The 21,791-nt window shown below is 37.4% G+C and overlaps 3 protein-coding genes across 3 annotated transcripts; 1 reads left to right on the top strand and 2 right to left on the bottom strand.

The window, feature by feature from the left end:
* Positions 1-3,468: 3,468 nt before the first annotated feature.
* On the bottom strand, positions 3,469-5,385 carry LOC133301588 (sugar transport protein 10-like). Its single transcript, XM_061501241.1, has 3 exons — positions 4,927-5,385; positions 4,189-4,812; positions 3,469-3,924 (listed from the first exon to the last, which is right to left on the bottom strand). Exons 1-3 carry the CDS (start codon positions 5,383-5,385, stop codon positions 3,469-3,471), a joined length of 1,539 nt encoding a protein of 512 aa, XP_061357225.1.
* Positions 5,386-11,107: 5,722 nt separating this feature from the next.
* LOC133301587 (sugar transport protein 10-like) lies at positions 11,108-12,884 on the bottom strand. Its single transcript, XM_061501239.1, has 3 exons — positions 12,426-12,884; positions 11,679-12,302; positions 11,108-11,542 (listed from the first exon to the last, which is right to left on the bottom strand). Exons 1-3 carry the CDS (start codon positions 12,882-12,884, stop codon positions 11,108-11,110), a joined length of 1,518 nt encoding a protein of 505 aa, XP_061357223.1.
* Positions 12,885-16,332: 3,448 nt separating this feature from the next.
* On the top strand, positions 16,333-17,178 carry LOC133301586 (uncharacterized). The gene has a single exon (XM_061501238.1). The coding sequence runs from the start codon at positions 16,333-16,335 to the stop codon at positions 17,176-17,178; it is 846 nt and encodes a 281-aa protein (XP_061357222.1).
* Positions 17,179-21,791: the final 4,613 nt, after the last annotated feature.

Here is a 21,791-nt window from a genome sequence, read left to right as displayed (position 1 = left end):
ATATTTTTACGTGGAAGTCATCAAAGATTCCTGGCATAGACCCAACTTTTTGCTTCCACAAGCTGGCAGTTTACCCGGGATCACAGCCAGTTTCTCAAAAGAAAAGGAAGCTGTGGCCAGAAAGAAAACAAGTTCTGGAGGAACATGTGAAGGAATTACTGGATGTCGGGTTTATTCGTGAAATACAATATACAACCTGGCTTGCAAATGTCGTTAGGGTGAAAAAATCTAATGGCAAATGGAGAGTCTGTACTGATTATACAGATCTAAATAAGGTATGCCCAAAGGATTCTTATCTTATGCCTAACATAGATTAGCTAGTGGACAACTCAGCTGGATTCCAATTGCTATCCTTCATGGATGCTTATTCGGGTTATAATCAGATTCCGATGTATCCTGAAGATCAAGAGAAAACTGCCTTTATTGCTGAAAAAGGCCAATTACTGCTACAATGTGATGCCATTTGGGCTTAAAAACTCTGAGGCTACCTACCAGAGAATGATAAATAAAGTGTTTGAAGATCAACTGGGCAAGAATGTAGAAGTATACATCGATAATATGATCGTCAAAACTTTCGACGTTGCCAACCATATCCGAGATCTGGAACAGACATTCCAAAAGCTACGAAAATACGATATTCGTCTGAACCCGGTAAAATGTGCTTTTGGAGTTCCAGTAGGAAGATTCTTGGGTTTCATGTTAACCCATAGGGAAATTGAAGCAAACCCTGGTAAGTGCAAAGCAGTGCTTGATATGAAAGCACCCCAAAATAAGAAGGAGGTTCAGCAATTGACTTGTAGGTTGGTTGCGCTAACCCAGTTCCTACCCAAGTCTGCTGAAAATGTCCTCCCATTTTTCAAATTACTAAAGAAGGAAGTTGTGCAAGGATGGAACCCAGAATGTCAATCCGTGTTCGATAAAGTTAAGAAATGCTTGGCAACCCCACCAGTTCTATCTAAGCCAGAACCAGGAGAAACTCTAATCCTGTACTTGGCTGTGGGGGAAGAAGCTATAAGTGTTGTCCTGATAAAGGAAACTAGCAAAGGACAACAGCCGATTGACTTCGTCAGTAGGGTCTTGCAAGGTCCCGAGTTGAGGTACCAGAAGCTGGAAAAAGTGGCCTTCGCCTTGCTGATCACGACAAGGAGACTACAACCATATTTTCAAGGACACTATATAATAGTCCGAACTAATCAGCCTATACGGCAGGTCTTGCATAAACCTGATCTGGCAGGAAGAATGACCAATTGGGCAATTGATCTCTCTGAATACGACATAACATATTAAAGTCGGAAGGCCATCAAATCACAAGCTTTTGCCGACTTCGTAATGGAGCTCACCCCGGCTAGTCCAGAAATGGGAGAAGATGAAGATACTTAGAGGGTATATGTAGATGGATCCTCCAATGACAAAGGAAGTGGAGCTGGGATCATACTTGAAAGTCCAGAAGGGGTAGCAATAGAACACTCCTTGAACTTGGATTTCTCAACTTCCAACAATCAAGCAGAATATGAAGCCCTAATAGCCGGGTTGATGCAGGCTAAGGAGCATGGGGCTTAAAGAGTTAAAATCTTTAGTGACTCCCAATTAGTGACTTCTCAGATAGAAGGGAAGTATCAAGCAAAAGGCCCTTTGCTAATGAAATACCTAAACAAGGTCCGAGAAATGATGGCTGAATTTGAAGAAGTAAAGGTCACTCACATTCCCCGAGGGGAAAATAGCCGAGCTAACATCTTGTCTAAATTGGCAAGTACAAAAACCCAGGAAACCACAGAACCATGATGCAACAAAGCAGAACGGAGCTAAGTTGTGTGATGATAATCACCTCGGCAAATGATTGGAGGATACCTAGAAAAATGGACGTTTCCTGAGGACACGTTGGAGTCCAGAAAGCTGGTCCGGGATGCAACACAATCTGCAATTGTGGATAACCAGCTGTATAGAAAGGGGCTGCACACCCCTATGTTAAAATGCTTAAACTCGGAAGAAGCAGGATATGTGCTAGCCGAGATACATGAAGGAATCAATGTTCAACACATGGGGGCAGGGCTCTGGCTAGAAAAGCCCTCCGAGCTGGCTATTACTGGCCAACCATGGAGGCAGACTCCAAAGAACATGTCAAAAAATGCGACAGTTGTCAGAAGCATGGCAGACTGATTCTCTCACCACCAGAGGAACTGAAATACATCTCGGCTCCATGGCCCTTCTTCAAATGGGGGATGGATTTGCTAGGACTCTTCAAAGCTGCGGAGGGACAGTTGAAGTGGCTAACTGTGGCAGTAGACTACTTCACTAAGTGGATAGAAGCAGAACCGGTTACCGCAATAACTTTGGCCACAGTACAGAGGTTCTTTGAGAGGAACGTCGTCTCTAGGTTTGGAATACCAGCCGAGGTGGTGATTGATAATGGAACAGTGTGCTGATAAACGGTTCCAGGAATTGATGAAAGACCTGAAGGTCAAACACCGCTTTGCATCTGTGGAACACCCACAGTCAAACGAGTAAGCTGAAGCCGCAAACAAGTGTTTCCTGCACTAACATCACTAACAACGATTGTCGTGCTTAGCTTTTTTTTCTTCTTTAAATTCATGGTCCCATCTAAAACTGTGTCAGCAGGAATTTGATCTGCATTCCTGTAACATGATACTCGCAACCCCCTTATATAATACAATCTAAAAAAAAAAAAAATCCTAAAAGGAAAGATTAGTCTTTTATCGGAGTAAGAAAAAAAAATCTTACCATCAATTAGGGCAATTGACTCACTAATATCCAATAGCTGACATACTTTAAAAGTTAAAGTCATTAGATGTTAGTATGATCAACAATCAAAATTAAACGCGTAATTACACAAATATAAAATTACATTAAAATGTATGTTAAAAAAGAGGTTATACTTATTTTTTTTTTATTACCTCTTACTACTAAATCTTAACCGTTGATTTACGTCAATCTAACGGTTGTAATTTATGGAGTCATACTTATTAATAAATTATTAATTTCCAATGAATTATAACTGTTAGATTGACGAAAATTAATAGTTAAAATTTGATAATAAGATATAGTAAAAAAAAATAGATAGGAAGTATAACTTTTCCCGTGAATAAAGTGATTATACCCTTTCAATTGGTCGTGTCAATATATATATATATATATATATATATATATATATATATATATTTTATTTATTTATTTTTTTATTTTTTTATTTTTTTTTTTTCTAACAGGAAGAAAAGACAAAAGCGGGAAGGCACAATTCATCAATAACACAGTCTCCCAACGAAAATTGATAAAAACAGAAATTGCATAGAACATTGAACTAAATCAGGTAAGTAAGTACATGAGGAATTGGAAGTCGACACGTGGCGGATTAATAATTTATTCACTAATCTAGAATTTTCCCTTTTATTCATTGTTCCTTTTTTTTTTTTTTCTTTTTCTCTCCCTGTCAAAACTGATATCTAATTGGTTTCATGGAACGGACTTTGAATTATAACCACCAATGCCAATGTCATTAGGAAAAAACTTGGTCCAGAACCAGTGTGACTTCCACACTCTATTCATTTCTTCAATTGGGACATTTTTGGTCTCAGGTAAGAGCATGGCAATGAAAGTGGTCATGATGACCACAAAAGCAGCAAAGAAGAAGAATAGACCAAACTTCAAGTGGCAAAGCATTGTAAGAAACACTTGAGCAATGATAAATGTGAAGAGCATGTTCACTGCAACATTGATAGCTTGACCTGCTGGTCTAACCTCAAGAGCACATATTTCACTTGGCACCAACCAACCCAATGGACCCCAAGACCAAGCAAATGCTGCAACATATGCACATATAAAGAACAATAGAATGTCGGCTTCTCCTTTGCCAAATGATCCTTCACCATTCACCCCAAACTTTGAAGCAATCATGACTCCCACAATAATCTACAAGCAAAGATCATAGCTTATCAATTAATCATTCCAATGCACACAAAAAATAGGTTTTGAGCCTAATGCTAGTGGCCATTGGAAATGTTAAAAAGCATTAGACTTATTTCCCTTAATCAGATATCTCGAGTTTGAATACTGAGAGTAACAAAAATGATATTGGGAGAATCGCCCTTTATACAGTCTGATTGTATTCAAACCGGACTAGTCAAGTTTTAGATAAATTAATTGAAAAAAATAAAAAAGAATTAGACTTTTCACCTGACAGATAAACATTTGGACGCCACCTTCAAGAAATAATATCCTTCTTCCAAACTTATCAACTGTGAAGACAGAAACAAGTGTGGCAATAACATTGACACCACCAGTGATAACAGCAGACATGAGGGAAGCATCATTACCGAAGCCTAAGATCTTGAAAAGGACAGGAGCATAAAACATGATGACATTGATGCCAGTGAGTTGCTGGAAGAATGGAATCAAAGAGCAGAAAGTGAGTTGAGGCCTATTCTCTGGTTGTGCAATGTTCTTCCAAGGATTATCCACCTTACTAGCTGCTTCACTAGCATCAACAAGGTCTTGATATTCCTCATCAACATTATTAGTGCCACGGATCTTCTGCAACATTTCCTTAGCTTTCATATGTTTGCCTCTTTCAATCAAGGAGTTAGGTGTTTCATCCAAGCAAAGAGATCCTACACATAGCAAAATTGCTGGTACAGCTCCAATCCCCAAAGACATTCTCCATCCATTTTGATGCTTTGAAGTACCATAGTTGATAAGGTTTGCAATTAGGATACCAATTGTAATCATCATTTGGAAACCAATGTTGAGTGCTCCTCTGATTTTTGCTGGAGCCATTTCAGACAAATAAACTGGCACAGACTATTTTGGGAAAATACAACATATTGAAGTCAATTATTATTTTTCTTTTCAACATTGAAATGTTAATTAAAGAATATAATTAGGACCATGTGATCATGCAAATTTTATAATTACCTGATTACAATATCCCACACCAAAGCCTAGAAGTATACGACCAATGATGAGCATTTCAATGTTAGCAGCAAATCCATTTAGTAGTGCACCAACAAGGAAAAACAAGCCACCAATAAACATTGAGGGCTTGCGTCCAAACCTTCTTGTTGTAAGGGAAGCAAAGAAAGAGGCTATCAATGCTGCAAGGTATAGAGAAGAGGTGAACAATGTAAGAAGTTGATTGTCAAATTTGCAATACTGATTCTTGTTACTTGTTTCATCTTTCATTTGTTTATACACAGCTGGGAAGAACTTTATCAAGAATGGTTCCATTGAAGTAACTCCTCCTGTAATACCAAGATCATAACCAAATAGAAGACCTCCCATTGCAGCCACAAAACATGTAATCAACACAAATGCTGTGACCTTTCCCTCATAATGACGAACTCCACTTGAATCAACAAATGTGCCACCTGCCATCTTTCAAATTCTGTAATTATCACAAATCTCACTTTGGTAACGTAAAATTACTACAAAGAAGTACAACACTAGTACTTTGTTTCTGTTCCTCGTTTTTACTTTCCTTTCTTCTTTTGTCACTTGTTTTAGTTATATATATATTCATGCTTTAATAGGTAAAGCATTGAATGTTAAGCGGTTAAAAAAGGGTCTAGCCTAAAATAGCTTCCGGTTGTCACTAAGCCACAACTTTTTGTGTTTAAGCATTGATTGATAAATGTCATCTGAATTTGCTAGAAAATAGGGGTCAAATAAGTTCTTACCCCTAAAGTTTTATTAAGGAGAATTAAGGTGGTGGTTTTCATGTTTTGACTTTTTCCGAACTGTTTCCAACTTTTTCTTACACTGTAGTTCGTGTCTAACTTCTTGTGAGAGATGGCTCAGAGACACTAGGCTCACATTAGTAGCTTAACGAGATAAGATCTCTTTACAAATTTTTATTTTGCAAATTACACTAAGTATGACCGGTCGTACACTGTATGATTAAAGTATGACCGGTCGTACTTAGTATAGTTTGTAAGAGTTGGTAAACAAAAAAGTTTGTAAATATAACCTGCCCCTACCTTAATATTGCATGAATGTACTCATGAGAAGAAAGAATGGGAGTGTAAACTACTATCACGATTATTTGTGACATGCCTTGATTTTAAATAAAAATTGAATAACTTCAACACACCTTTTTTTTTTATTCACAAACTGAAAAACTCTTGTTTACAGCATTTGATGTGATTTTTAATAGGTTGGATAAATAGAAATGTATATCTCTTACAATATAAAAATCAAATTTGAGATAACATCTATAAAAAAAATTATTTACAAATCTTCATCTATATTTTTTTATTTGACTAAAATTGTAAAAATAATCACAAGATTCGACCTACAGTTTTCTTCAAATATTTTATGTCAAAAACTCGGTAATTATTCTCACGAAAAACAAAGAAAAAATAAGTTACAAAAAATTCTTATCTGCTTTGCTTCTAAATATATTTGTAGTGTTATTTTTTATTTAATTTGGATTTGTTCTTGGAACGTTGGCCCCATTCTAAAAATGGAATCGAAGACTTTTAAATGAATCTTATCGGTTGATTGCAGCTTGTTTTAGTTATGTTTATTAAAGCTAGAACATTTAAATTCAAAGTCTGCACTTCATATAATTACTACATTGCAACTATTCATCCTAGCAAGTGAAAATGTATATAAATATGAGGAGGGTTACGTTTATAACTTTTTTTGTTTATAACTCTTACAACTTCAACTATGTTCTCCTGGGAGAACACTTTCCATTAGTATTCTCTCGAGATAACATAGTTGAGGTTGTAAGAGTTGTAAACAAAAAAAATTATAAATGTACCATGTCCCTATAAATATAATGTCCTTATTAAATAATAATAAAAATAGTTGAATTGAACAATTCAGTGACATATTAAGACATATTCCTTTTTATTCTTCACTTTTTTAAATGGGTAATTGTATTTTTATGTGGCAGCAAAAATCTTTTGTCTCCTGTACACTTAACTTGAAGTGGGACCCAAGAGGAAAGAGAAGAAAAAAAAATAAAAAAGAAATGACACATGTATCAATGTATGGACAGTAGATAAGAAAATTTTTATGTTGCATAAGACTAACATTGCCCTTTTTAAATATAGAAATTACTTTTTTGCTTTTAAATTTACTTTTGAGGCATTCGTTAAAAGGTTTAATTTGTCCTTTAACATTACAAGAAAAAATTTCTTACACACATAATATTTTGTGGGGTTCACACTTTATAAAGCAACAAAAAAAAAAATTAATGCACGCAAAACGAATCTCTATAACATTACACAATCACTCTTCTTACAACATAACTCTTATAAAACCCTTCGTTAAAACGGGTTAATTTGTTAGAAGTTCATAACATATGATTTGGATTGCTGTAACGTCCAAAACTTCCTCATTGTGCAGTTCAAGAAATTGTTCCAAAATAACTGCCATAGCAGATGAAAGAACGCTACTCAAAAATAACTTCCTCTTTGTTATTTATGGCCTAATCCAATGGGCCAACCACTAACGAAAAAATAAGGGTTCACAGTCTCGTGTGCAGCACATCTTAAAACGTCACACGTGAGGTAAATGTGCTTGCCTTACACATAATGAGACCTATCAGGATAAAATGGTTATGACTCCTTCTATGACACATCATTGGAAAATGTTTCCCATCTATTTATATTGCGATTGAGGAGACATCTTCTACACAATATGCGCAAAGATGTTGCGCTGCTAAAAATCACACCTCAGTACTGTCTTTTGAGATTTGATCTATAATACCTCAAACTTAAGCATTTAATTGATTAATTTTAATTAAATAATTAAGCATATTTTAGTGAGTAAAATTAAGTATAAGGCTTAATTAAATGAATCTGAGTCACTTGGAGTTAAAAAGTGTACTCAGTAAAAATTAAGGGGTATAAATGGGTGTAGACAAAAGTACCCAAAATATAAAAATAAAATTAGAAACATTCCTAGAAAAATATTCCAGACTTTTGGGTAAAGTTTGGTAATTAATGGAGTTGAATAAATAGACGAACCAATACCCGCTTAAAGTCACTTAACCTATGTTAAGTGACTAAGACACCAAAAGAGCCCCATTTCCCACCCCATTTCCGTCGAGCCAGAGAGAGAAGCAAACAGAAGAAGAAGAAGAAGAAAAAAGGAAGAGAGAAGAAGAGAGAGAGGAGGGAGGAAACTTTAACCGTTTTGGGTGATTCAAAAGCCTAAACCACTTTAAATTTTCCCCTCTTTCATAATCCTAGCTTGGTTTTGAGTGGGAGTCCTTGTGGAGAGAGATATTGGCCCCCAAAGATTCGCCCCTTTTGAGAAGTGTGGGGTTTTGGGAGTTTCTACCTCCATGGAAGCTTGAGGAACACTCATTCCTCTATTGTGTGATCATTGGTGGTAAGTTTCCACTCTCTTTCACATGATTCTTGGAGATTTGCATGAGTTTAGGGTTAATGAATAGTGTTTTAGGGTTTTTATGAAGTGTTGAGTAGATTGGCTATGTTCAAGGAAGAATGAGGCTTAGAGTATGTTGTGAAAAATGCTAGGAATAACATTTAATCGGTAGAAATGAGTTTATAGTGTTATTTTAGTATGCTTTGATGTTTGGAGAAATCTAGGCTTGGAACTATGGATTTCCTTGCATTGTTAGCATTGTTTGATTGTATTCCTTGTGTTGATAGGATTGAGGCAAGAGGACCAAGTGGAGTGACCAACCGTTGGGGTTGTGTGCAATTGAGGAAAGCTCAAAGAGCAAGGTAAACCTTTGGACCTTGTGGTTGATCCCATTGAGTGTTCCACCATACTCCGTTGAGGAGAAATGGTTTATGAGATGTGATATGTACTTATGATAGTAATTGTATGCTCATGCATTGATACATGTTATGATTGATTGATGATTATTGGTTGATGTTTGATTGTTTAAGAGTAATTGAGGAATGGTTATAGAAGTAGCAATAATGAATGAGGTAATGGTTGAGGATTGTGATTGAGGTTATGAGTGATAGTATTATGATAAGGATGATTGGTAGGAACTTCCCTTGGAAACAGCCCTAGGTGGATCTCCATGTGGTTAGAGCCTAAGAGGAACAACCCTATGTGGATCCCTCTTGGAGGTTCCTAGATTGAGGAAAGGACTTCCCTTGGAAACAGCCCTAGGTGGATCTCCATGTGGTAAGAGCCTAAGAGAAACAGCCCTTTGAGGATCTCTCTTGGAATAGATTGAGGAAAGGACTTCCCTTGGAAACAGCCCTATGTGGATCTCCATGTGGTAAGAGCCTAAGAGAAACAGCCCTTAGTGGATCTCTCTTGGAAGTCCATGTGATGCTTGTGGATAAGAATGTGTTAAGCTATTATGATTATGTGTACATCGAAGTGGACCTTAGGGTGGAGTGATCTCCAAGGACCTCTGGTTTACTGTGATATATTCGTATATCTCACCCCGTGTTGTGGGGCATCATTTCAAGTACTGATAGAGGTGAGGTTGATCGAGGCAAGAAGCATGAGTAGACTGTACCTGATAGCTGGACATGTTGAGTTGCATGCCATTTAGCATTGCTATATGTATATTTTGATGCCACATGATGTATTTTGGAGGACTTAGTGCATGATCATTGTAGTAGTAATGGGTATCTGATACATGGTTACTTGCTTTGATCATGTTCATTTTGTAGCTAAGTCCTTTGGCATGTATATGAGATTTGTAATTAAGACATGATGTAATATTGTAAGTAATGAAGATATTTGTGTATGATGATTACTGTAAGTTAAATGCATGAATGTATTTTTATGTATTGGATATGTTGAGCTGGAAAGTCAATTAGGTACCTTGTGCTAAGTTGGGAAACGTTGAGAAAACAAAGGTTATGCTGCCCAATTTCCGTTAAATCAATGATGAGAGGATGAGAGTTAAGCAATGATATAGGGATATCACAAGCTTGTTAAATAGGTTGTAAAATGTGTAGGATTGATTCCCCAAGAAAGATGCATGAAAAATATTAGTATAGAAAATTGCCCAGAAGAGGGGGCTTAAGCCTGCAAATGGAGGCTTAAGCCTGCAAATGGAGGCTTAAGCCTGCTCAGGGGGCTTAAGCGCCCATGAGGGGGCTTAAGCGCCCTGATGCACCTGTGAAGACCAAAACTTTCTGCCGCCTGGGGCTTTAGCGCCCAAAATGGGGGCTTAAGCGCCCAGGTAGAGCGCTTAAGCGCCCTGGAGCGAGCTTAAGCGCCCTTGGTGGCTAAAAATGTAAATTCCCTCTGTCTGTGGGCGCTTAAGCGCCCTGGAGCGCGCTTAAGCGCCCTGCCCGCGTAGTTTTTCAGCATACGCTACAGAGCTCCAAATGAGGAGCGGTTTAAAACCACGCGTAGCTAACGAAGAGATCTACAATATAGTAGAAGTTGGGAAATAAATAAGAATTAAATTAATGTTTTAAAAATGGAATAAGAACATGATATTAAGCTTGATTTATCTGATTCCGCAAAGTAATATGGTTATGATCATGCAATTGGGCATTATAAATTCGGCATGTTTTAAAATGAAAAATTTAACCGGATTTTAATTGAACCCATGTGATTGTAACTGCGCTTAATATCATAATGCGATGTTAACAAACCGGTTCTAGAACAGGGTGTTACATGATCCATACCAATAACTAGTAACACAATTATAGGGAAATACTTCACTTATTCCAAGAAAAAAGACCATATCTCACCATCTAAATGCTAAAAAAATAAGTTGTCAGATTTTAAACTATATAATATCTATTGTTCTCTCTTTTTCTTTTTCTTTTTAACTGCAGATTATTCAGATTGGCGTAAATTTTATTTTACCTTTTTCTTTTGTGTGCGTGTGTAAATAGACTTTCCGAGCAAAATATAGGGAAATACATCCAATCCTTTTAAGAAAGTCAAATAGAATCACTTGCTTTAGTTGCGAGATTTTAAAGGAATACAAAATATTGATATATAGATTTCAAAGGAATACAAAATACATCTTATTAGATACTATTATACTATGAGTTTAATGTGTCTGTTTTGCTGCAAAAAAAAAAAAACGGATTCATCTTGAATCATTTGATAATTTGAAAAAAAAAAAATATTGTAAGAAACTTTAAGGAGAAGGAGAAGAAAGAAAAGGGTTGTGTTGTTGATATCAAGCAGTGACAACATGGTCCTGAGGAATGAACTTGGTCCAGAACCAATGTGACTTCCATACTCTACTCATTTCTTCAATTGGGACGTTCTTAGTCTCAGGCAACAAGAGTGCAATGAAGATAGTCATGATAAGGACAAAGCCAGCAAAGAAGAAAAAGAGGCCAAACTTGAAATGGCAAAGCATTGTGAGGAAGATTTGAGCAATGACAAAGGTGAAGAACATGTTCACAGCAACATTGATAGCTTGCCCTGCAGATCTCGCTTCAAGAGAACATATTTCACTTGGCACCAACCATCCCAATGGACCCCAAGACCATGCATATGCTGCAACATACGCACATATAAAAAACAATAGCAAGTTTGCTTCACCTTTGCTCAATGACCCTTCTCCGCCTAGTCCAAACTTTGCAGCAATCATCCCTCCAACAGCAATCTATCATATATACAAGCAAGCAAGCAAGCAATGGTTAATTAATTATATTAGTCATGCTAGCTCACAAAACAAGAATAATGAAAAAACATGAAAGTAAGTATATGGTCTAATTAAAACAAACTTGATTTTAATTCACCTGGCAAACAAACATTTGGGTGCCACCTTGAAGGAACAAGATCCTTCTTCCAGCCTTGTCAACACTGAAGATGGAAACAAAAGTGGCAACAACATTGACACCACCAGTGATAACAGCAGACATGAGGGAAGCATCGTTACCGAATCCCAAAGTCTTGAAAAGGACAGGTGCATAAAACATGATAACATTGATGCCAGTGAGTTGCTGGAAGAATGGAATCAAAGTGCAAAATGTGAGTTGAGGTCTATATTTTGGTTGTGCAATGTTCTTCCATGGATGTTCAACCTTTTTAGCTTCCTCACTAGCATCAATGAGATCTAGGTACTCCTCATCAACGTTGTCGGTACCCCGAATCTTTTGCAACATTGCCTTTGCTTTTTCATGTTGACCTCTTTCAATCAATGAGTTTGGCGTGTCACCCAAGAAAGCAGATCCCAAACACAACAAAACTGCAGGGACAGCTCCGATTCCCAAGGAAATTCTCCATCCATTTTGATGCTTGGAAGTCCAATAGTTGATAAGGTTTGCAATTAGGATACCAATTGTAATCATCATTTGGAACCCCATGTTGAGTGCTCCTCTGATCTTTGCTGGAGCCATTTCGGACAAATACACTGGAACAGACTGTGTACACATATTATAAATACATGTTGGAGAGAATAAGCCAATTAATTAATTAAGAACTTTGTTGTTTTTAATGTTCATTCATTGAAACATTTAAACTTGATTATATATATATATATATACCTGATTGCAGTATCCAACACCAAAACCAAGCAACAAACGACCAACGATAAGCATAGCAATATTTTGAGCAAAACCATTGAGCAAGGCACCAACAAGGAAAAACAAGCCACCTAAGAACATAGAAGGCTTACGACCAAGCATTCTGGTTGTAGTGGAAGCAAAGAAAGAGGCAACCAATGCAGCAAGGTATAGGGAAGAGGTGAACAATGTAAGGAGTTCATTGTCAAATTTGCAGTACTGACTATCATGACTTGTTTCATCTTTCATTTGTTTGTAAACAGCTGGGAAGAACTTTATCAAGAATGGTTCCATTGAAGTAACTCCTCCTGTAATACCAAGGTCATAACCAAATAGAAGACCTCCCATTGCTGCCACAAAACATGTCACCAACACGAATGCTGTTACCTTCCCTTCATATTCCCTTCCACCACTTGTTGCAACAAAAGCCCCACCTGCCATTTTTTATTATTATTGTTCTAGGACTTTTCTTTCTCTGCACATTTTGATCTCAGACAATGATGCCACATTATATAGACTTTGTTATATTGATGATGATAAGATTTTAAAACTGAAAGTTCTCTGTCACAACTTGCTCAATTTCCTAATTTAGGAGTTTTTATTATTTGGATTTGTTATCAATGCACAAGTGAAACAAATTGAGATCACAACAAAAGAAAATTGTCACATTAACGGATATTACGTCTAGAATAACTTTATCTAATTAACTATATTTACAGTATGAGATGTGCTGTATCCTGCGACCCTTTTCAAGAAGAAGTTGTTTATTTTTTTGGAGTGAACTATAAAAAGAAATATTAAAAAAATCAATTAAAAACTCATATGTGGCACGTAACTATTTATTGTATGTTTTTCTATTAAATTATTCCGTCCTAATAAATAGCTTCTCTAAGAATATGAGGCAAATTGTTAAAAGCAAATTAATGAAAAACATTGCACAAAACTCCAATATTTGTTAGGAGAATAACTTCCTTATTAAGGGTTTGTTATCTAATTATAGCAAAGCTTTTATTTGTTACGCATTGGCGTTGATATTTATGGCTTATTTATTATTCGCGTTTAAATAAAAACTTCATTGAAAAACTATCGATGTTTTCATAGTTAATACTAGTATATATCATTAAAAACATGGGGAAGAATATTGTAACAACCAAGTTGTGTTACTACCATGTTACTACCAATTAATCTCATCGTTAGATCGATTATATGTTGATCCAACGGTTATATTTATTTCCATCTTTGTATGGTTATGATTCCCCATATTTAAAGTAAAAACATTAAATATGAGAAATCATAACCATACAAAGGTGGAAATAAATATAAAGTATTAAATTTGGAAAATCATAACTATACAAAGATAGAAATAAATATAATTGTTCGATCAACATAATCAATCTAACGGTGAGATTGATTGGTAGTAACATGGTAGTAACACAATTTGGTTGTTACAATATCCTTTCCCTAAAAACATAATGGAATTAGAGAGCACGCATACCATAAGCACGATGACGGGTTTTGACACGAAAAAAGAGGGAGTATAATGTTAGCAAAGATGGTCTCTGCTAGGGTTTCAGGGGGAATCGACATTTCAGGGGGCAACGCTGAAAACTTTCAATCAAAAGAAGATGATGATTTGCTGAAGAGGAGTATAGAAAAACCAAAGGGAGATGAACCGAACGTGGAAGTCATGGTAGAGGAGGGAGATAAAGATGTTGGTGTAGAAGAGACAATGGCGTTATCGGACAAAGAGGAAACCCAAGGGGCCAGAAAGGTGATATCTTATAAAGATATACTCCTCCAGTTCAATGGAGCTAGTGGGGAAAATGAGGAGGGAGAGCACTAGATGGCTCAGCTGAGACGTGAAGAAGAAGAAGCAGACTTTGTGGACGAGGGGGACAACATAGAAGAGGAGGATCCTTTCTGCCCGTCTCTCAAAGTCCCAAAAGAGATACACCATGAAGCTTGCAAAAAGTGGAGGAAGGCACTGATAGTAAAGTTGCTAGGGAAAAAACTGAATGTCAAATTCCTCTTAGGCAGGCTGCTGAAAATGTGGAGTATTTCAGGGAGTTATGAGTTTATAGATCTGGAAAACAATTTCTTTCTGTTCAAATTTAAGGATGAGAAGGATTACACTCATGTGCTTGAGGATGGCCCTTGGATCATTGCTGACCATTATGTAACAGTTCAAAGGTGGAGACCTATGTTTGATCTATATGACGAAACTCTGAGAAAACTCACTATTTGGATTAGAATACCTGGTCTTCCGATTGAATATTACACATCCCACCTTCTGTAGAATATTGGAAATATGTTTGGAAGAACCTTAAAATTAGACAGAAACTCCATAAGCAAGACAGAGTCCAACGTGGAAGAAGTTACTAAAAGAGCAAAATTTGCTCGTATTTGCGTGGAAGTGGATTTATCCAAGAAGTTTCTGTCGAAGTTCAAAATAGGAAGTAGAACCTTCCATGTCGCATATGAGGGTTTGCATCTTATCTGTTTTGGGTGTGGAGGGTATGGCCACAGAAAGGAGCTCTGTCTGGAGATGCAAGACAAGGAGGCTGCGAAGGGTCGCAAGATGACCGTGGAAAGGGGACCTGGAGGAATCAAAATCAACAAGGGGGAGTCCATAACCATTGAACCATTCAGAGAATGGATGATTTTCCAACGACCGGTAAGAGGAAGGAAAATAAAAGAAGCTCAGCAGAAACGAGAAAGAACTGATACGAAGCATATGATGAACAATGCCAGAGCTGAAAAAACTAAACCAAAAGTGAACAGTGACCAACCCTTGATTCGGGCAGCCAAATCTGGTGGCTCGTGGTTCAAAATTATCAGAGAGGCAGAAGAAGTATAAGTGAACAGTGAACAACCCTTGATTCAAGCAGTCAAATCTGGTAGCTCGCGGCTCGAAATAAACAGAGAGGCAGAGGAGGTAGGTTCGATGACGGTTATGAATTCAGAGTCAGATACAGTAGTGGCAGGGAATTTGGTGGGGTCCTCCACAGTTGCATATACTCAACCGGAGATCAAACCAAACTTGAGGGTCCAGAATTTGGACAAAGGAAAAATTCTCAAGTCTAGAAGCCCAAAACCAAATAAAGTTGGGCCTATTAAGCTCAGGCCTGAAAAAACCATCAATAAACCAACCCAAAAATCCAACCTTGTGCCAAAGAAACCTCTCAACGTAGCAAGAATACCAAGGCAATCTAGGACAATGGAAAATGCAAAAGGTAGTACTTCTGGCTCAAAAGAGGGGATTTAGGTCACTATGTCAAGCGATAAAGCTAAGGAGAACATTAATCCGCAAGGTAAACCTCCAGACGCTCTGGAACTGATGAGGAGATACTCCCAAACAACTGAAGGGAAGGAACTGGATGCTAACCTGTTTACCTTGGGAGGTATGGAGGTCTTTACAGAGATCAAGAATTAACTAGTCAGGGTTATGGAGGTATTTTGGGGTTTAATTTTAACTGTTTTAATGATAGTGTGCAGTTGGAATGTCAGGGGTGCAGGTAAGAAAGGCCTGACTCCCCTTATTCAAGATATGACCAAAAAGTTCAAAATTAATGTTTTGTGCCTGATGGAAACAAGGATAAGCGGTGACAAAGCAAAGCGGTGTATTTCCAACCTGGGCTTCAATAACCATCACATCCAAGAGGCTGTTGGATTTTCAAGAGGCATGTGGTTGCTTTGGAATAATGGGGATGTGAGAGTTAGAATTATATCTGCTCATCATCAGTTTTTGCACATGGCTTTGGTGTGGAAAGAATCCAAAAAGGAAGAGCTGATAACCTTTATTTAAGCTAGCCCAAGATGCACGGAGAGAAAAGTCCTTTGGGAGAGCCTTAGAGATCTGAGCATTAGTAATTTTGATGCTTGGATAACTATGGGGGATTTCAACTCTTATCTCAGGGCTGAGGAGAAGACTGGGGGCCTTGACCCTCACTGGATTTCAATGAGAGATTTCCAGAATTGCCTAGTAGACTGTGATCTTTCAGACATTGGGTTCAAAGGTCCAAGCATTACTTGGAAGAGTGGAAAGCTATTTGAGAGACTAGACAGGGCATGTAGCAACGGGAATTGGAACGTGAGATTTCCTAACAGATTTCTATCCCATCTTCTGTTCTATAGCTCAGATCATCGTCCAATTATCCTCCTCAATGGGACACCTCCTAGGGGCACTAATAGCACTAGACCTTTCAGGTTCATGGCTTCTTGGTTAACCTGTGATTCTTTTCCTGGTATTGTTAATAAATGTTGGGGAGAGGAAACAAACTGGATTGAAGCTAGCGAGAATTTCAAGGCTGAAACTTCAAAATGGCACAATGAAACATACAAGGAAGCTAACCGTAGGAAATTCTTGTTACATGCCAGAATTAAAGGTATAGATGAGAGGCTGAGCAGGTATCATGATTCTGAGTTAGAAGCCATTCAGATTAACCTTTGGAAAGAGCTTAATGAAATCTACATGCATGAGGAAATCCTTTGGTTCCAAAGATCGAGATGCAAGTGGTTAAAGTTTGGGGATAGAAACTCAAAATTCTTTCATTCCACAACAATTGCAAGACGTAGAGCGAACATAATTGATTCTTTAAAGGATGAGAATGGTAATTGGATAGGAGAACCTGATCTTCTGGTCAACATGATTGCTCATTATTTCGAGAAACTTTACTCTGAAGAGAACACTTGCAAACCTGCTTTCCTAGTGAAAGGTGCCTTCCCCACTCTCTGAAATCAAAGTCTTCAGTTGTAAATGGCAAGACCATCAGGAGAAGAGATTAAAAATCTGATATTTCAGTTTGGGGGATTTAAAGCCCCAGGGGCTGATGGTCTAAATGCTATTTTCTTCCAAACCCAATGGGATAAGGTAAGTAAGGCTGTCTGTGATGCTGTGAAAGAAGCTTTTATCAACCCAGGAAGTGTGAGTGCTATTAATCAGACACTTTTATGTCTGATCCCCAAGGTAGACTGTCCTGAATTCGTGAAACAACTTCGGCCTATTAGTCTTTGTAATGTCATTTACAAGAGCATCAACAAGTTGATCTCAAATAGGCTCAGGAATCATATGAACCATCTGATTATGCCTAACCAATGCAGCATCGTGAGAGGAAGACATAGTTCGGATAATATTATAATAGCTCAGGAAATCATCCACTCAATGAGATCCAAAAAGGGTAAAAAAGGATGGATGGCCATCAAAGTTGATCTAGAAAATGCCTATGACAAACTTGGTTGGGATTTTATCCAAGAAACCCTTAAAGATATTGGGCTACCTGATTCTCTAATAAGCATTATCATGAGTTGTGTTACAACTTTCTCTATGAATGTTTTGTCGAATGGTGCTACTACTAGAGAGTTTAAACCATCCAGATGAGTGAGGCAAGGGGACCCCCTTTCCCCGTATATCTTTGTTCTTTGCATTGAGAGGTTAGCTTATTTAATTAGCCTGGCTGTGGAGAAAAAAGAATGGAGACCAGTAATCTTGAGAAAGAATGGCCCACCTATTTCTCACCTCTTTTTTGCTGATGACCTACTCTTGTTTGGAGAAGCTTCTGTGAAACAAGCTAAGATTATAAAGCAGATTCTAAAGTGTTTTTGCAACAGCTCTGGACAAAGTATTAGTGTGGAGAAGACTAGAGTGCTTATGTCAAGAAATGTCAACCATAACAATGCTATGGAGGTGAGTAATGAGTTAGGTTTTGGTTTAACTAGCGATATAGGAAAGTACCTAGGGATTAATCTACACCAAAAAAGGGTCACTAAAGGCAGTTTCAGTCACATCATGGAAAGAGTTAACCGAAAGTTGGGTTCCTGGAAGAGAAGAACTCTATCTCTAGCTGGGAGAAATGTTCTTGCTCAATCGGTTCTTTCAGCCTTACCTATGTATGCCATGCAAACCAATCTCCTGCCAGTGGGATTTTGTGATGAGATTGAGAAAACGTCTCGTAGCTTCTTGTGGAATTCAGGGAGCAATGAGAGGAGTCCTCACCATGTGGCTTGGAATAGAGTGTGTACCCCAAAAGAGGCTGGTGGTCTAGGAATTAAATCTCTAAGGGATGTCAACAGAGCCTTTCTTATGAAGATCAACTTTGGAATCCTTACAAAAAAGGATGCTCTTTGGGTCCAGGTTCTGAAAAATAAGTATAAACTTGGTGATGAGCTTATTCCTGCGACTAAAACTATTTTGAATGGATCCAACCTGTGGAGAGGAATGGTGAAGGTCTGGCCTGAGGTAATGGCAAACTCCAACATCATGATAGGAAATGGGGAGAAAACTAGGTTCTGGCATGACACTTGGATCCCAAATATCGAAAGCATGAAAGATATAATTTTGGAAGATTTACCAGAGAATCTCTTGCAGGTAAAAGTCTCTGAATACGTGAAATTAGATGGTACTTGGGATTGGAAAAAAATGGGAAATGTTATCAGTCCTGAAGCAGGAAGACTAATAGAGAGCATGATGCCAGCAAATCAGGATTTGGGAGATGATCGAGTATGTTGGGGTAACTCAAATGATGGTTGCTTTACTGTTAAATCAGCTTACAACTTATTAAGGAGTCTCCATATTACCCAACCTAGCTTCAATTGGAAGATTATCTGGAAATGGAATGGCCCTAGCAGAATCCAAACTTTCCTTTGGTTATTGATGGGGGACGACTTGATGACAAACCAAAGAAGGTTTAATAGACACTTTGCGAATTCTAACTTATGTCCTCGATGCTTGGATCACCCTGAGAGCTCTCTTCACGCCATTAGAGATTGCATTTGGTCTCAAAAAGTGTGGAGAGCTCTGGTTGATCCTAGTAAGTGGCATCATTTCTGTTCTAAACCTTTGAGAGAGTGGATAGAAGACAATATAAAAAATGTTAGCCATGGCCCAAGAACCAGAGATTGGTCTCTCCTCTTTGGTATCTGCTGTTGGAACTTATGGAAAGAGAGGAATCATTTTGTTTTCAATGGGGTGCAGCCAAACATCCAGTCTAACATTCGTAGCACTATGTGCCATTATGAGAATTTCATAACAGCAAAAAACTCCCTAACAACATGAGGTCTTATTCAGCAGCCAAGAACAGTGCAGATGGTTAAATGGAATCCTCCTCCCTCTGGCTGGTTGAAGATCAATGTGGATGGGGCCAGCTCTAAAGGTGGCTTAAACTATGGTTGTGGAGGTGTAATAAGAGACTGTAAAGGTGACTGGGTTTTGGGTTTTTCAAAAAACCTTGGTCAAGGCAACTCCTTTAAAGCTGAGCTTTGGAGCTGTCTAACAGGTTTGAATCTTGCTTGGGATAGAGAATTTACAAACATTATCTTGGAAGGTGATTCAACTTAGGTGCTGGAATTCATAGAACAAGAAGTCTTGAATGATCACCCGTTGGCTTATATTGGAGGCAAAGTGAAAGATCTCCTAGACAGGAATTGGAACTGGAAACTAAAGCACACTCTGCGAGAAGGTAATTTGGTGGCTGATTGGCTAGCTCATCAAGCTTTGATGGTGAAGAAGGATATTACTCTAAGTCCCTCACCCCCGCATGGATGTATGACTCTGGTAATTAAGGATAGATTGGGTACTGAGACACCCAGAATAGTTAGTTAGGGGCTGCTCATCTCTGTAATTTCCAAAAAAAAAGAAGCACGACGACAGCCCAAAATGTGAGCATGGGTGTTCTCTTTCAAGTGTCCCTCTACTTATAGGTCTTCATTTAGCTCATGTTTCTTAACTTTTCTGGATTCCTCATCCTAAGGATGGGAATCCTTCTTCCACTCATAATTTTGATCTAACGGTTGTTATAATAACCTGCACCAGTAAAATAAAAAATAAGGATTTTTGCCAAAATTAAGAAAGATTAATTAGATAAGAAATCTAATTAACGAGATTAAATTACTTTCAAGATAAAATGAAATTTTAGTAATTTCCAGTTAATATAGTAATTTTAAAGTTACTGAAAATTTTTAAATGAGATAATGGGAAAATATCTCATAAACATAGTAAATGTTAAATCCATGATAGATGAGTAAATTCATGGATTATAAATAAACACACACATTTGAGGAAAATATCAAGTCATGGCCAGTTTGAAGTTATAAAGTGAAGTAAATAAGTAAATTACCAAAGGTGACCCATTGATCCAAGATAACTAAAGTGTAAGTTACTTAAAATAAGTCACAAGTCTTAAAAAAGGCAAAATCATCTGCCACTATTCACTTTTCTTCTTCCCAAACCCGAGCTTGTACAGGTGGAGAAGAGAGAAATTTCCAAATATCATAACTTGAGTTCTAGGGCACCAAATAAAGTGATTTCAAAGCCTAACTTGAAGGAAATCGCGAGAGGAATCCATTTCTACCACCATTTTTGTGTGGGGTGTTATGTAGATATAGATGTCCTTCCCTAAAGATTTCGGGTTTCATGGAAAATTTGGGAGTTTGAGAGTGTAACATCTCGTCTATAGCCAATGAGTTACCCTACATATGGTACACTAGCGCTCTACAAATTATGAATTAAGCGAAAGGCTTAACATGCGTATTACTTTTATACATTTGTAAAAAAGAGGATAAACTTTTTTCTTTTATCCAAATATTACTCTGATTACGTTATATTAATGAATTAACGCATTAACTATTATTCCATTCATTGCCGCGTACCCAACTTAATTCCAATTATTGTAATCTGTATAGTCTCATACCTGTACAAATTTTTTGAACGATTTCTTGAACGATCTACATATGTCTATTCTATTCATATATGTACTTGACAAATATATTCCATCCAAATATGATCATAGAGACCATTCTGAACAGAAAATTACGGACAACATAATGGCTGTAAATCGGATAAATCCAAATTCATGTAATATAGAAAATTCACACACAACATAAATAAATGTTATCATACTTAAAATTCATCCATGAATTCACACAGAATCTGACTCATAAATTACCTCATATACTGAACTATGGCATAAAGTCAATACATAAATACATACTGAAATTCATAACTTCATTACATATAATCAAAACAAAGGCTAAACATGCCTCTCAAAAGATAACAACTATTAACTTGCATGGATACTACACATGCCTCAAAAAGCATATACACATACACACAAGATTCAAAATACAAAATCCAACTCCAAAACTAGCCACTCTACACAGGCCTCTTGCCCTGAGATGACTGATCAAAAACTGCTGGAATACCTGAAATATATCCCAACAACACGAAGTGAGAAAATCGTAAACTCAGGGTTTATGGAGAAGTCTTCACCCGTGAGTTCACTTCCTGTATAAAAGGCCAGATACATAGTATAACATACATCATACAAGCACAAAATAATACCAGACTACTCGTAT

This window comes from Gastrolobium bilobum, unplaced genomic scaffold (assembly GCF_033153095.1).
Source record: "Gastrolobium bilobum isolate Gb01-03AN ecotype WA unplaced genomic scaffold, APGP_CSIRO_Gbil_v1 utg8841, whole genome shotgun sequence".
Lineage (NCBI taxonomy): Eukaryota > Viridiplantae > Streptophyta > Magnoliopsida > Fabales > Fabaceae > Gastrolobium > Gastrolobium bilobum.
Note: the sequence above shows the minus strand (reverse complement) of the source record. Positions and strands in the feature narration are given on the sequence as shown.